Genomic DNA, 16,484 nt, shown 5'->3' on the forward strand with positions numbered 1-16,484 from the left:
GCTGTCCCTTGTGCTCACAAGTGGCAAAACAGCCCCTGGCAGGGGGAGGTGGAAGAGAGCAGTGCCCTTCAGCCACAGCGCTGCTCTGAGTGCCCTCTCTTCTTAGTAATAATAAAGGAAGAAAAGAAACAGAGTAATAGTTACAACTGAACATGCCTTGGTTCATTAATGACTTAGTTAATGGAGTGCACATCGTACAGCGAGATCCCGACATCTTAAAAAAGACAAATTTTATCAAGACACTCTCTGGCTTCTCCCGGGCACATGGGGAGCATCAGTGCTCGGGTTCTGCATCCATGCAGGTCTCCCAGGGGTTCTGGGGGAAGCGGGGCAGCGCGATGAGGAGGAGGATGATTCCGAAGATGAAGAGCAGGACGAAGGCGGAACAGGCACAGGCGAAGGACCAGGAGTAGCTGTACTCCATCCAGACTGTGTCCTTGCTGTCGATCATCCTTTTCACAGACTGTCTCATGACTTCCACGGAGATGATGATGCAGAGACCTGAAGGAGATGAGAGCAGTGGATAGAACAACCGGCTGTCAGTTGTCCATCCTTAACCACCTTTCTGCATGCTGCGGTGTTCACAGGTGAGCCACCGACTTCAGTGTTTGAAGGAACCAATGCCAGCAATGCTCAGAGCAATTCCTATCACCGCAGGTGCTGATGACTTGCTGAGCATTGCATTTTGGGAGGGCTTGAATGGGAAACCTGAAGTGATGGAATAATTGTGTGCCTTATGGAGTTTGTCCAAAGATAGAATAAGGGTTTCATGGAGGTGATAGTTTGCACCTCTGTCTTTCAATCATTGTGGTACAACAAGGTATTAGTAGCTCTGTGTAAACGTAATCTTATTTTGAGGAGACAGTTACATGTTTTGGGCCTGGATCAGCTGTTTCTTTGGTTTGAGCTCTCATATACTGCTCTGTTTAGAATAAATGAGATAGAACAGCGTATCGCTCTGATTTAGACCAGGGCCTGCACTTAATGTGTCAGAAATGCCCCTTTTAAAGGCAGCTGTAGAAAATTCAGGCTATTGTGTGATGTTGAGCTGCACTCTTTCAGAGCTGGAGCACCACACAGAGACATGGCATCTCATTGTGACCGGGAAGAAAATGTCACTCCCCGGGCACTGAGCAGTTTTTCCATCCACCCAAGGTTTACCCGAGTTTCTCAGTGCTGTGCTATGTGCTAAGAGCAAGCAGCACAAAGGTGTTCCTACCTGCAAAGGTGTAGAACATGGATGCTGGCTTCAGCAGGTAGTCCCTCTTCTTCGGGAAGGAGAAGAGGACGCAGATTGTTCCGATGATTGCAAAGCCAACGCTGAAGATGGCGATGGCTGCAGCTGAAATGCTGTATTCTGCCAAAGGAAAGCAAACACCAAAAGGATGTGAACGTTTGCATGTTTTGAGCGTGTTCCCATTGGCTGCTGTGATTTTGTGGTAGGTCACTTCGAAAGAAGGGTGTCCTCTCATTGCTGCAGAGAAAGGGCTCTGAGAAATGCAGTGTTTCCCTCGGGTAAAAGCAAGATCAGGTACTGGCTGCAAGACTTAGGAATGCAAAGGCTATAAAGACAGAGAGGGAACCTACTTAGGAACATCAGCAGGAAGACCACGTGGTAGCTGTGTTGGTCTGAGCAAGCTTTGGGCAGGAGCTGCTGCAGCTCTGCTGTGAAGCTGTTACTGCTGCAGGCTGACTGGGCTCCATGATCATTTCTTCCATCCCTCCATGCTCTGCTTCTACAGCAGACAAGCAGCTCTGTGCTATTTCTGCCTGAGATGCAGGGCAGCACCAAGACCCCACGCATGGGTGGGATTCTTGTGCTCCATAGGGCTCAGCATCTGAGCAGGCCAATGAGGCCAAAGGTGACGTGTTGGCATGGGCTTTATTTACTGATTTTTCTCTAAGGTAATGATTTCCAGCTCTATGAGGACTCAGCTTCTTCAGGGTGGAGGATGAACCCTCCATAAGTGCCCTGCTGGCTGCTCAGCCCACCAAGACAAGCTCTATATGCTTTGCCCAGCCGCAGCACAGCTGTGTGGAGGGGAGAACCACTAATTGGGGCATTCAGACCTTCCTTTGGACACTGCGTTTCTTTTCAGATTAGCTTAATATTTAACACACGTAGCCATGCGTGAACACCACAGTGCCTGACCAGATTCGCCTTTCAGGCCATTTAAAAAAACAAACAAGTCTTCCAGGCAAAGTCGTGAGGAATCATTTTGCCTGTTACTAATTAGCTCCCATCAAGACGTGGCTGTTGCTGCGAAAGGGAAAACGTATCCCTCTTTGTTCTCATTGCCACTATTTCACTGTGGTTTCCATAATGTTACGCTGTTCAGCTGTCTTTCCCAGGTGCTGGAGCTGCCCCACAGAGTTGGTTGTGATGTGAAATCCTTCACTGATGTCTTCTTGCTTCCATGGTGAGGCTCGGAGCGTGGCAGGTAGTGGTGGAGCTGGGATGCTCTTGTGCTGGCAGCGTGGGGGTGGGATCTGATAGAAATTCCTCTCCTGCTTTCCATGGAGCCAGGATGGAACCCTCATTCTGGGGACCTCCTTGCTCCTTCTAGGCTGGATGTGGCTCTGGGCAGCTCGGTCTGGTTGTTGGTGACCCTGCACGTAGCAGGGAGTTGAAACTGGATGAACACTGTGGTCTCTTTTAACCCAGGCCATTCTATGATTCACCTACATCCCATGTGCTCCTTGATTTGTGTTGTGTTGGAGAGAAGCTTTTCAGGGCTGTTCTTACCTTTCTGGGTGGTAACTTCAAATATCTCCGAGCTCTGTCCGGGAGTGAAGTGCTTGAAATAGGAGCAGTTGTGAGCTGAAAGGGAAAAAGGATATTTAATTCCGCGCGCTTGGAAACCACTGATAAAATACAGCAAAATGGGATTGACTTTCTACCGATGTAGCAGACTTGCGGTGTTTTTAGGATAGGTGCTAATGGGATCTCATTCCTGCTGCAGACATCCAGCCAACGCTTTCTTTCCCCCTTCCCCCTTTATTTTGTCTAAAGTAATACCAGCAGCAGGAGGCAGACCTCGAGGATTTGGGCCTTGATCTATCAGAACACTCAGGAGGTGCTTAAGCAGCACTGACAGCTGTGCTTCCCCGGGTGCCCTCCTGGGATCGCTTCCTGCAGAAGAGCAGCACGGAGACAAAGCTGCTGGTTGGACACCTTCCCTTCACACCGCAACGTCACTCACACTGCTGAGCCCCAGCCTGGCAGCAGCACGGCTGGGACGAAGGGTGTCTGCTATTTATAACCTGTTTAATTGGAAGCTTGGAGGGGTGTGGAGGTGGGGAGCAGTTGCTTGTAGGGAATTCGGCTGCAAATGTGCACCTACAGCGCTCTGCTGTGCGGGGCTGGAGGGCCTTTCTGCACCCCGGTTTGTCCCTTTAGGATCACTGGCTCCTACCACCAACAACCTCTGGTCTGTTCAGTCGTGGAGCCAGCATTGCCTTCCAGGAGCTACCAGCGCAAACTGTATTTGTTGTTTATTCACAGCTTTCTTGTCTGGTGGTGGAGGCAGCAGAGCACTCTGTGGTACATCTTGGGTTCTTTTGTTTTTTTGCTGTCATGTAAATGGCAGATTGCAGTTACTGTTTCAAGGAAGGTTTACTTTCCCTCTCCCAGGGGACGAGCAATTCCAAGGCAGCGTTTTTGGGCCCATTAGTGGAAGATTCCTCAGAGATGCTGTTATCTGCTTGTTTTAAAAGCTGAATTTTATTCCATCTGCAGCTTCTTCTCGCTGAAGACCCAGTTCATGTTCAGCTCTGGCATCTCCTGACCTGTTCTATATTATCCCTGGAGAAAACATAGCTGAACTCAGACCTCAGTGTCTAAAATTGCCTATTCTGAGGCCCAGAGCAGAGGCTGCATGCCAGTGCCTGATATCAGTGAGGGTCTGGTGACCCGGGCTGGGGAATTCTTCAGCTCCTGTGCTAAAGGGAGATGGGATGCAAATGCTGTGCTCCATCTTGGGTTGGTTGGCTGTTCAAAGTGTGAGGTGAAGCCAGCAGCAGCAGAGCAGTGGCTATGCAGGGATCCAACCCTTCACTCCACGAAGGCTCAGTGAAGGGGAGCGCACAGAAACCTCTCAGAGAGAGGGAATTTTCTGCTGTGATGTATTGTTTTCAGTTTAAAGACACGTTGGTGCACTGCTGAGCTGGGAATGCCTTTATCAACAAGATTCCCTGTTACTCAAGAGAACTGAGGCACTTCAGTCCCTCTCTGGTGCCACCATGAATTAGAGAAAAGCCCATTTGTGTCACAGCACATTTACATAATGGATGGGATTTAAATTGAGTTTTATAATGGAAGGAAATTTTGTGGCAATCTTTGTTTCTCTCCACCCCTTAACTGCATTCTCTCTGCCACAGGTCATATGCTGATAGAGCAGCTCTGCAGTCATTTAGGGCCACTGTGAACTTCAGGGACATAAGTGTGTGGTTTATCACAAACTATCCTCCCTGCTGCAGGTCACCTGCAACGCTTCTGGCTCCTTCTCTTTAGATCCATCCTTACTGGGGAGATATGGACCAATGGGGAACAAGGCAGATCTGCTGGTAACCTATTTGCTCTGCTACGTTTCCTCTCTATTCCAGATGCTGGCTCCCATGTTCCCACACTTACGAGCTCCCATCTCTGCTGCTGCCCTGAGCTAGGAGCGTACTTCTGAGCTCTCCTGGAGGTGGAGGTGAGCTGTGCTCCCCCAGCAATGCATTGTCCCATTGGGCTTCAGACCACAGGTGAAAACATCATAGTATTCACCTGAAATTTCCCAGCTTTTATGGCCTTTTCCCCGGACTTCATCTCTCTTATAGTAGCTCACTGAATCCTCTCCAATTTGTCAGCATCCTCGCAAGAGTGCTGTAAAATTTTAAAGTTCTGCCTAAATCACAGTTCTGCTCTGTGGATTGCAAGCCAACGCATCCTCTGCTTTTTTGAGCTGTGCTGGGCTCAAAACCCAATAAATAGTGCTAATTGTGGCATCCATTTCTTCCTCAGGGACTGGCTGATAAATGCTCATTAAAGCAGTGATAAATTCTGCTGTTTCTTTTCCAGGGCTGGCAGTGATCTCTGACCACATCTCATGATTTCCAGGAAAACCAACGTCTGCATCTCCACTCCCTGTTGCTCCATTCAGGTTTCCCTGACGGCTGCAGGCTGCACAGCTTCTCTGTCCCCTCAGTGGACTGAGATCAATCCAATGAGCACACTGAGCATTAAGCAGCCCCAGCCCAGGGGGGCTGTGCTCTCCCCACTTCCCCATGGTGAACAACAAAGGGGATTTGGGTGTTGTTTTTATGACAGAGGTGAGAATGCAAGGGGCTCTGAAGGCCCCGATGCTGCTTATGGCACGAGATATCATCCAAAGTGCCAAATATTTTTATAAACAATGAAAAAGCTGCAGGCTGTCCAGTGTGGGCCTCAGCTCCATGAGGTTCTTTGCAGAGAAAGGCAGTGCTGGGCTGGGGTTCAGTGCTCTGTGAGCACATGCTGGTGTCTGTCAAAGGCAGGAGCTGCATTCATGCTGCCCTGGCCACAAAACTGCTGTCTGCAGACAGCTGGATATTTATGGGCTTTATATTTACCCTGCAGTTGTGCCATTTTGTTGTTTATTGAGCAATTTCTATGGTTTTCCTTCTGTGGGTGCTGTGCTCCCCGAGTGAGGAAGGGCAGAGTGTGAGCAACGTGCTCCTGGGCACACAACCACCTCTGTGAGAAGCAGCGAATGACACACTCCCAAATTTGGTTCGAGGCAGATCTGAGCGCTGCGACTGAGCCCCGCTCTTCAGAACACATAATTTGGCCAAATAGACAAAGAACTGTGCTAATACGGGCAGCATACAGCAAACACGGGCACTAAGAATGTTCGCGGGAAGTTTTCGAGTATATGCTAACGTATATATTTCATTGCTAGCAGCATAGCTGACATGAAGGCAGTCCTGTTTTTTTCTGACCTGGAAGGTGTCCAGTTCCCTATGGGCCTCCTGCAGCACAGTCACGAATGGGAACGTCAGCGCACGCGGCGTAAATGTTGCTGACTTGGCACCGCGCGCGGAGCTGAGCCCGCTCCCCATTGACTGCAGAAGGGGAAAATGGGGAGAGAAGAGTGCAGGGTGGAGCAAGTTGGTTTTGAACTCCTTGTTGGAGTTTACGGCTCCTTGTTAGAAGCTCACAATATAAACGGCAGCTCCCTGCCCTGAGAAATGATTGTTCTTGAAACTGCTTGGGGATAAGCTAGTGCTGGCCATGAGCAGGCTCAGGAGATCCGAAAGGCACAGCCATGCAGTTGGGCCCAGTCCTCTAAACCCTCCTTCTGCCCACTGCTGTCAGTGCACCTGGGTGCTGTGGGATATCAGCAAAGCTCACTCCATCCCAATTCCCACCGTGCCTGACCCTCTTCCCCTTCTACCCCCTGCTGCCATTGCACTGGAGACGATGACTCAAATGCAGCTGCAAACACACAGCAATGTGCAGCCCAGTGGGCCACATTTGGTTCCCACAACATCCTGCAGCCTCCCAAGCAAAGTGCCACACAAGGGCAGCCGGCCATACGTACCTCCAGGCAGGCTGATGGGCCCGCAGCCCCTCTCTTTGGCACCTTGCTCCTGCACCTGAATCCGCTTCGTGCAGAGCCTCCAGAGCCCGAAGTGAGCCGCCTCGCAGGTGGCATTGAAGTCCTCCACCCTGGGGCTCAGCACAGCCCAGTGGTCCGTCACCACGGCCGCGAAGAGCAGCGAGACGCCCACCAGCAGCACGCAGAAGGTGAGCCGCACCTTCAGGGGTTTGGTCTCGTCCATCCCGGGCTGGGATGCGGCTCCTGGGCCGCCTTGCCCTGGGCCCTGCTCACCCGCAGCCTCCCCACGCGGGCTCCCTTCGTCCTGGCGCGTCTGAGCCTCTGCAAATGTCAGCCCCAGCTGCTGGGCTGTGTCAGGAGGCTATTAATGCACAGAGAGAGGAAAGCTCAGCTTTCCGCCCCGTCCCATCCCACGTTTGTTTTGGATTCCCACGGCCAAGCGGGTGCTCCTTTGGAGCCGCTACCGCCACTGAAAGGCTCCGTTCTGCTGACTTGCAGCATGACCAGAAATAGGCATTAAAGGGATGATTAACTTTTCAGCTAGGTTCTAAGCCATCTGTGTTTATAATAGCGGCGGAGCTGCGTTCAGTCTGATCCTAAATAGCTTAATAACAGAGCCAGAGCCTGCAAAGTGCCTGCACACGCCGGCAGCTCGTGGCTGTGTCTGCACGGGGAGCTTTGGAGCTGGGTGCTAGCAGAAGGGCAGGCTGTAAAGGACATGCCAAAGGAGCCAATTTATCTGTTCTATTGCTTATTTTTACTCATATTGACTCGTGAAGGTATTTAGAAGTGTCTGAAGGATGGTGCTGTGGTTCCCTCCAGAAGGAGAGAAAGGTTTATATCCAAACTTTAACTTCTGAATTACTGTAAATTTATGATATATCATTGTACTGCTACTGGAGAATGGTTGGGACTAAATGATACCTGAAGGTCCCTTCTATCCCGAACCATTCTGTGATTCCATATTGAAAGGATATGTTCCACCCAGAGGGCGGTGAGGCACTGGCCATGCTGTCCAGAGGAGCATCATGTCGAGATGATTTCAATGCTGCTCCACTGCTGTTTTATGAACACCCCAATCTGGTGTCAAAACAAAGGTCCAGAGGTGCCAGATCGAATTAATGAGGCCTATCATCACTTCTTTTGTTGCTGTAGGTTTTTGAGTCTCGTCCAGTGCTGACAAGGATCCTGCTTTCTGCTCTCATTCAGGTACTCTGTGATCTGGATTGTCCCTCAGAATTTGCCTTTCTTTTTTCCTTCCTTTTTTTGGGGGGGGGATGTGGGTGTGAATTTTGTTAAAGAACATTCAGGAAATAAAGAAAATGAATGAAAAGGGAAAATTTCATCCTTCCCTGGCAAAAAAACATGATTTGGTGCCAATGGTTCTTGAGAGAGGAAACTCCTTGGTTGGGCTGTGCTCCCACAGGACCTGTTTCCCCCAAACTATGGGGGATTTCTGGACAAACATCCAGTGAAGCTGATACCCAAAGGGGAAGAAGGAGCAGAGAGGAATGGCTCTTGCTGTGTCCCTGTGTCAGCTGAGCAGCATTTGCCTCTAAAAATCAATATCACTTGAAATATAAACAGAGTATTAATGAGGACCTGTTGGGAAGCAGGCAGGGCTGTAATTAGAGGCACTTAGCAGCAGCGAGTGAAAAAGTGAAAATGGCACGGTCATGTTTCTTTACTCAAGACAATGGTAAATGATGTCTCGTGACCAAGTGTTGCCTTTTTTGTCCCAGCAGAGGTGTTGGCATGGCTCTGCTCCCCCAGCATCTGCACCTCTCTGCATTCTGTGCTGATTGACCTCAGTGCCCACCACAAGCACACTAACCGGAACCTACAGCTCCCTTCTTGCAGAAGACCCTCACCGGGTGACAAGGACTGAGGCTGAAATCCTCTCAGACGGTGAGAATGAAGCAGGTTTTTGTTTTCATGTGTTTTTTAATAGAAAAAAAAGCCTGCTGCCCACCTGCCAGCCCAGCAGCCCCGTGGTGTGCTGTTCCCTGCAGGCTCTGTCCCTTCAGGCAATGCCGCCCCAGAGCTGTAAGGGCTCTGCCTTGGCTCCCCTCTCCACAGCCTCCCTGTTTGTGATACCCCACGTATCTGTGAGCACCGGGGGCTGCAGGTCTGCAGGCACAAATGCAGCCTCCTCATGAAAGACCATCTGGAGGCGTAGGAAATGGGAAGGGAAAGTTAAAAGAAGCATTTGAGGAAGACACCAAGCCAACAGCTAAAGAGTGTGCCTCATCTGGGCCACGTTCAGTCTGGTAACAAGAATCATAGAATCTAGAAACTAGGAGGTGTTTTTTTTTTTCTGGGGTTCCTACTGAAATGTCTGGAAATGTTGTAGAGATGCTTATCCTGGGTATTTCTTGGTCTGTGTGAACACAAGAGTGTTCCAACCCTTCCAGTAAAATGAACCAGCTGCCATCAAAATAGGTAGAAACATAAAAAAAGAACAAAACAATGCAGAAATTGCATCTCAGAGAATCTGGAAGCTGAGAATCTATAGATCTTTCTCCACGCAAACCCAGATATACATTTAAAATGGTTTATTTAAAAAGGAAGGATTAAGTACATTATACACGGTTGTGATTACACCAGCAGAACTGAAGCACAGTGGCAATAACACGTTAGAACTGCAGACAGAAATGCAACCTCAAGGGATGTGATATATTAGCCCTTGTGGAGTTGTGATCCATACAGAAAGGAAATATAAAAAGAGTTTACTGTTATTGGTACGGGCACATGAAATGATTTCTCCTATTCTGTATGAGAAACCAAAAAGAGAGAGCTGATGAGATACCCAAAATTTGTTTCTCATAGAATGGAATCTGCTCCAATAGCATTTCTGCTGTTGTGGTCTGCTATAGGCTATTTCCAAAGGACCGGCTGTTGTTAATGATGGGATGATGATACCTGCAGGCCTTACTGAGAAACTGGGGCTGATCTGTTTTGGATGCTGTCTGGGGATGAACAGAGAGATGCAGAGAAACAGGTATATTTTAAACTATCGTTGAGTGGTTTCAAAGTCCAACAGCAATCCAGTGCCTTCTGATACATCGATACCATTCACACTCAGGGATCACAAATCAGTTTTGTTGGAATCAAAGTTTCCTACAGGAAAAGGGATTTTGGGGGTATTTTATTTTTTCTTATTGGAATTGTCAGATGTCACAGCTTGTTTTTTTGCTTTGGCTGAACAAGGCAGCATGCTGCAGTCTGACACAGACCTTGGCTTTTGGGATGTGAAATCACTGTCCCATCCTCCCACAGGACGTGCATCCCAATCCCCATCACCTCCCAGTGCCTCGAATCCATGTCTCAGCACCATCCCAGGGACACATCCCCACTGTGAGAGCATTTAAGCATATTTACTCCAAATGAAGGTAGAAAGAACAAAACCAAGGCGCAAAGGGAACCTCACACCGTCCACTTTCTGTTCAATGGATATGAGTTTAGAACAAACAGCCTATATCTAACTCCTGGTTTGAAAGGGAACAGTTTTATTCTTAATTACAGTAAACACGGATGGGACTTATTTCTAACTATTAGTTTATTAACACAGTGGGAAACAAATAGTTCTGGGAAATTGCACTTGAAAAATACATTGACTATAATTAGATGTAAATTAATTAGCACTTAGTATGACACACTAATGAGACAGAAGGTTTTCTTTTTTCATTGCAAACTTCTACTTCTATCATAGCTAATCAAAGTATTTTAATATTACGAAGTCTCAAAAAGTAGGAAATAATTTATTGTTTGAAAGCATAAAGATTCTTGTAAAAAAAACCTTTCGTCAAGAACTTCAATAATTTTAGAATTCTTTTACGTTGTCCTAGCCGAAAAGTAGGTAAAAAAGTTTTCTTGTCTGCCTCTGTTTGAATATTTTTAAAAAGCTCGTGTAATACCTTTCTCCATAGTGTGTTGATACAGAAAGAAGCACGATGTTTTCTACTTCTTTTCAATAGTTCCCATCACTCCGTTCGTATCAGCTCTCAGAGTTCAGAGGTCTGAAAAAGGATCCCAGCAGAGTTTTAACCTGAATGGAAATTCATAACAAGCAGGGATGAAGGCTCCAGCCCACCTCTGCTGGATGGTTTGCCAAAATAATGCTTTCCATCATCTGCCATGATGAGGGCAGAACAGAGCAAGACAGCGACTAGGGGAAGACTTGCACTTAAGACTGAGCATTGTCTCGGTTCTTGCAAGGAGAGAGGGCCAAGCAGGGTTTAGGTGGGAGGGAGAGGTTTGACTTAGTGGGTTGTTAAGGCAGCTCCCCCAGGGCTTCGCTGGAGGACTTGGTTCCACTGGCTGAAAGCCTCGCATCCAAACCACCATTGCGTTGCGACACTGCGGCCACCATAGGGTGAGTTAAGACTAACGAGGTTTTAACAGCTTGGCTGATTTCTCTCACTGTCAGTTTCCCAAGTCATGTTCTTTCCTTGTCACCACTTCTCTAGTCTTCAGGTAGCAAAGATTTTCAGGGCGAAAAAGATGGATGTGTTCAAAGCAGCCTACAGGAACTGGATGCTCCTCTCTCATTGCAACTAACTCGTTCAAGGGGAATCGGGCACCTCATTCTCGTATGGCTTGGCTGAATGATTACTAAAAGAGATGTGAGTACTGTTAAACTAAATTACCTTCAAGTTGGGCCCTCAAGATTTGAGAATCCAAGCCTAGGTGTAAAAACAAAAGCAGAAATTTAAAAGAAAAAATAATTCAGACCCTTTTATAGAAACATATAGAAGCAAAGGGTGCAGACCAATCTCCCCTTTGGAGATGCATAGAGTTTCCTGTGGGCTCTCTGCACGTAAGTAGAAGCATCATTACAAAATAAATTAAATTAGGCTGACCCATCATTTCCATCTAAAAGCAACTATACCTTGTACCACGCGGCATTTATTCGTAATAAAAAGTTTAATAAATATTTCATAAACGGTGATTGTTTTTGTTCCACTTCAAAAAAACACAGTCACCATCCATTCTGTTAACGCCCAGCTCCCATTGCTGCAGGATGTGTTGCTAGACCAAACATATCAGCTTCTCATCTTCATACATGTGTTGCTCAGATATCTTAGTTTCCAGTAGCGTTAGTGTTGCACTTGTGAAGCAGTAAGGAAATGGGGGCTGTGGTCGCAGGCTCAGCCCTGCTCCTCACCCTGGTTGTACGCAGTCCGCAGGGGCCTGCTCCTGGCAGACAGCACTCAGCACCTCGCCAGATCAGGCACTAGGGCTAGTCAGAATGAGAATTCAAGTTTTCTAATTGTTAGGCAAGAAATGATATTTGCAAAGACGCTCAAGTCCCACCTACCTTAATCCCGCCCTTGCTAGGCGCTGGGCAATGCACCCACCCTGTTCTCCCCACCTGCGCTGCCCAGAGGATTGCCTTCCACCCCCAGGTAGGAGACCCCTCAGTGCCCCATCAGGGAGTCTGTAATGCTCAGCACATGGATGATCTACGGGTTCAGTAGCACAGGTCAGTTTTAGACATTGTTGCCTTCAAAAATATCTTCTATGTTTTTCTTTTTTTTTCTTTTTATGTTTTTTTTTTTTTTGGAAGAGGCAAAGCTCACGCTGTGTCAAAGGGGAGCGGATCGCTGGAGGACTAGTTCGTATCCTTGGGCTTGGTCGTAAATTATAGTTGCAAGTTTGTAGTAAGGGATCTCGATTTAGAAAACAGTTGTACAACAATTCTGCGACCCTTGAGTCACACTGGTGGCAAGTCCTTCGCAGCTTCTCCAAGGCTTTGTACACATTACAAAAGTGCAGGGACATGAACTACCTTCATCTTGTGACACCAAGAACTGAAAGAAACAAACTCCAAATAGCTTTGAAAAAGCTACAAGCGTGTAACATCTTTATGTTGGTCCAGAGGATCCCCACTTGCTGCCTCAATACATGCCACAGTTAAAGAGGTGAGAGGGTATTTTAACGTCGCTCCTTCTCTTTCATGACAGGTCTGTTCTGATATTCTCGTCAAAAAGCACAGGGAGGGAAGGAACTTCAGACAGGCGTTGTTCTCCTGTTGACCATGTTGACGTGGAGTCCTTCCTTAAATTCCTTCTGAAGGAAGTTGTGGACCTGCAGAAAACTGGCTTCTTGGTCTGCGTTGTAGCTGGCGGCTGTTGTGACCTTCAAGGGCTCTCTGGAAAGAGTGTACATGGAAATCTCGTTCATGGGAATGGTGCTTGCTATCTTCATGCCAACCGGGGAAATGTCTCTAGATGGAGAAGGCTCTGTAGATCGAGAACTGGACCTGGATCTCCGCCTCCTGTACCTGTAGCTTGGCATCCTGGCATAAGGAGAACTGGAAGAAGTCTTAAGGAATTCCCTCTTGGTCTTAAACCTCAGCTCTTTGTTCTTCTCAATATAAATGTTCACAGCCAGAACACCTATGGTTTCGGCCACGATAAAAGACAAGGCTCCAAAATAGAAAGACCAACCGTAGTTGTAATGGTTTTTTTTGTCCTCATCTCGCTTATCACTTGGGTCACCTGCGTTGCTTGATATGTAGACAATGATCCCTATGATATTACTTAGTCCTAGTGAGAGAAAAAACAGAAGTCAGCTGTCACGTGGCTGGGGAATTAAAAAATTCAAGCCATGTTACCTTCTAGACAAGAATACTTCTAAGACTATGACCAGGAAATTTCATTAAGTTACATTTACTTTTTTAACTATCTAAAGACTTAGTTCTTCCTTCAAAAACAAAGAATAGACCCACATCATGATTGTGGTTGCTTGCAAAGATCTTAAAAGATTCAGTGGGATCTGTCCCCGTTTCCTCATTGACATGATGGGAAAGAAGCAGCGTATGGGAATTTGCTAATATTGTTAGTAATAAAAATACATTTTGAGCTCAGGGCTATGGCTGTTCACCTTGATCAAGACAAGTTCTCTTCCACCTTGCTGAATTTCCATCTGAATGCAGCATGCTTAATGTGAGCTTCAGGGAAAGCTATTAACAATGTGGATGACTCTCTTGGACGTTTCTAATGTGAGAAGCACACTCACCTAGCATAGGTGAAGTTTATCTGTCCTCACATAAGAGGAGAAAAAAAGGGTCAGGATGTATGAGATAATTGATTCGTGCCTCTATTTAGGCATCTTATGTTTAGTACGTTTTAAGTAGAGCAAAAGCTGCATGCTACAAGCTTTAGCTTCCTGCAATTTCTTTTTCAAGAAAAATGAAAGTTTCTCAAGGATTTGCTTTTTGTACAGCTTCAAAAACATTTTCTTTTCTTAAGAAATTTGCCGAGTATGAGGTTGGTCGTGCCCTCAGCCCAGAAAGGGGATAGAGAGAGAGATGTGTCACCCAGTTACCCTGTGGGAAAATCAGTCCCAGAAGCTTTGCAACCAGCCAGAAGGCTCAACCTCACTTGTTTCCCTTGTGCTCTCCTTCATCGGCAGTGAACAATGAAAACAGGATTTCCTGATTTGGATATGAGCAGCTCAGCAGCATTAAGCTGCAGGAGCACGTGATGCCCACCTGCAATGAAAATGGCTTGAAAGAATTGGGACTTTGGGGAAGAAATTCAGGAAATTGAAGAAGAGCTGTGGATGTGATGCAGTGTCCTTCTCTCCTCACTGGGCTGGGAGTTGCCCCATGGTATTTTTGGCCAGGCCAGGCCTTGCTGGTGGCTTCCCCACCAGACAAAGCTGCACTTATGCATATTTCCATCCAAAAAGGCAGAGCTTTTTAAGGACTCAGTTTAAGGAGGACGTACCTGCTGCAACAAAGAGAATTCCAGCGCTGAGAATAATGTTGTTTTTGCTGTTGTAAATCCTCCCTGCTCCAACACAGAGCCCTCCCAGCAGCAGCAATATTGTGCTTAGAATGGGGAACACACTGGAGGCACGGACAATGCCTGCAGGGGAGATAGGAAGCAAACACAACAGACCATCATTTCAGATGCCTCCTCAGGTGCTGCTGTGGAGACAGCAAAGTCTCCAAACCCCACATTTTGCTGCAGTTATCACTGATTCTGCATTTGTGGGCAGATGTGGGAGAGCCGAGCTGAGTGGTCAACATATCAGGGCTACCCTCATTTGAGTGACTTCAATCTCTTGAGTTTCTCCCTGGAAAATCCGATGTTTTTGCCTTAATGTGATGCCACCAGAACATTTCTGATGAAGCACGAGGTAAATGACAGCCAGCATCACGCAGCGGGCAGCACTGAAATATTCATGAGCTGGCGATGAATCCTGCGCTGTTTGGGGACAGCCTCAGCAGAGGGTCTGTTGCACATGTGTAAGGTGAGCAAAGCTCTTATGAGTCCGCAGCATTTGTGTTAGCAGTGAGCTAATTACTCTTTTTTTTTTCTCTTCCCTGTTGACTGTTTAGGACTTTGAAATCTTTCAAGTATCTAAGGAGGAAATTGTAACAATCTTGGGTGTTTGTGTTTAGTTTCCTGATAGCTATTGGAGTCACTTAAAATGTTGTGTGCTTCAGCCTATTCATCAGTATGGGCTATAAAATCCCTACACAACAATCTAAGCCACTGCATCTAGCCAGCCTTCAGACCCTGTGGGACACTACAGGGCAAGGCAGCAGATGAAAGGGGAGTGGACAGCACGGTGTCAGGAGACGCATGGGGAGGATGGGGGGCCTGCAGGGCTGGGGGCACAAGGAGGGAAAGGCTGCCATTAAGTGGCATCTGGGACCATGGGCTGCTGCAGTCCCCCTGGGGTGCCATCTTCCCGGGGACACACATGGTGCTGCTTCCCAAGGAGGAATGGCCAGATGCTGCTGCTGCTGATTTCTCATTTGACTTCTGATGGCGGTGGCGCTGCCAATTTACTGAATTGCTTTCTAACGATTCCCCTGGTGACCGGTGGCAAAACTCCCACAGATTGCAAGAGGGACAGGGCTGGGCATTTAATAACAGCAGTTCTTTTGTGTGTGCTGCAAAGCCCCTGGGAGCCCCAGCGACAGGCCCGGGGCTCATTAGGATGGTGCAAACATAAAGCAAAGAGACAGTCCCTGCCTGGGAAGCTTGTGCCCGTATTGATCTGCCACTGTGAGAAAAGGACATCTCCTACCAAACCTGGCAAGGCTGCTGCACGTGTCCTTTGCTGAGGGGGAATGTTCTGGCCGGATTTAACCCAGCTCAGTTGGGTGCTTTCCTGTTCAGAGTGAGTCTTGCAATAATTGGCAGACCCAAGGAATGAGGGTGTCAGCTCACCGACGGATGTGTGCTGAGTGCTGAGAGTGCATTCTCTTGTGCTGGGTGCATCCCTGGGTGTGGTCAGAGGTAGAAGTGCTCTAACTTTTGGGTCAGTTTTTGGGGTCAGTTATCAGAAAAAGACTCTGTGCTCATGGACACAGAAGCACCTCAAATCGCTGTCTATTTATATCCCAACAAAAGGCAGCATAGGATTGAAATCTGCTGTGGCCGCACTACCTGCTTATCTTTTTCCTATGCTTTATCTTCAAGCCGTTTATAATGATTCGATAATGACTGTAGCCTACTCCAAGGAACCTGCTTTAGTGGGGTTGGACTGGGAGATCTCCACAGGTCCATCTGACCCCTACAGTTCTGTGATTTCAAAGGACTTCTCTAAACTGCTTCTGAGACAGCATGAGAAGGGACTTGCCAGATGTGCCATGTACACGGGGTAGGTTGTATCACATCTAGCAAAAAGCCCCAGAGGTAATTTTTCTCTATTAGTTAATTAATGTGAAGAGAAACAGAACATACTGTATTCCCTTGGGTACGATGGCTACTTTCAGCTCTGGAATTTAAAAGGAGGCTCATAGGTACCATGTAGAATTTACATATGTCTCCCAGTACTGGTAATAAAATGACAGCAGGTCAAACAACATTAAGGGAATCTGGGCTTTGCTCTCTCCCCTGCTTTCTCCTTGTTTACCATCCTGTCCATTCGCAT

The 16,484-nt window shown here is 47.4% G+C and overlaps 2 protein-coding genes across 2 annotated transcripts in view; both read right to left on the reverse strand.

The window, feature by feature from the left end:
* Positions 1-274: 274 nt before the first annotated feature.
* CACNG1 (calcium voltage-gated channel auxiliary subunit gamma 1) lies at positions 275-6,853 on the reverse strand. The gene is made up of 4 exons (XM_072352237.1): positions 6,567-6,853; positions 2,747-2,821; positions 1,220-1,357; positions 275-501 (listed from the first exon to the last, which is right to left on the reverse strand). Exons 1-4 carry the CDS (start codon positions 6,805-6,807, stop codon positions 275-277), a joined length of 681 nt encoding a protein of 226 aa, XP_072208338.1. The 5' UTR covers positions 6,808-6,853.
* Positions 6,854-9,124: 2,271 nt separating this feature from the next.
* Positions 9,125-16,484, reverse strand: part of CACNG4 (calcium voltage-gated channel auxiliary subunit gamma 4) — a 39,299-nt gene continuing 31,939 nt past the window's right edge. Inside the window, exons 3-4 of the mRNA XM_072351610.1 lie at positions 14,321-14,461; positions 9,125-13,135 (exon numbers count right to left, since the gene is read on the reverse strand). Coding sequence (XP_072207711.1) covers positions 12,597-13,135; positions 14,321-14,461 — 680 coding nt within the window. The 3' untranslated portion in view covers positions 9,125-12,596. The remainder of the gene's footprint in view (positions 13,136-14,320; positions 14,462-16,484) is intronic.

Source organism: Excalfactoria chinensis, chromosome 17 (assembly GCF_039878825.1).
Source record: "Excalfactoria chinensis isolate bCotChi1 chromosome 17, bCotChi1.hap2, whole genome shotgun sequence".
Lineage (NCBI taxonomy): Eukaryota > Metazoa > Chordata > Aves > Galliformes > Phasianidae > Excalfactoria > Excalfactoria chinensis.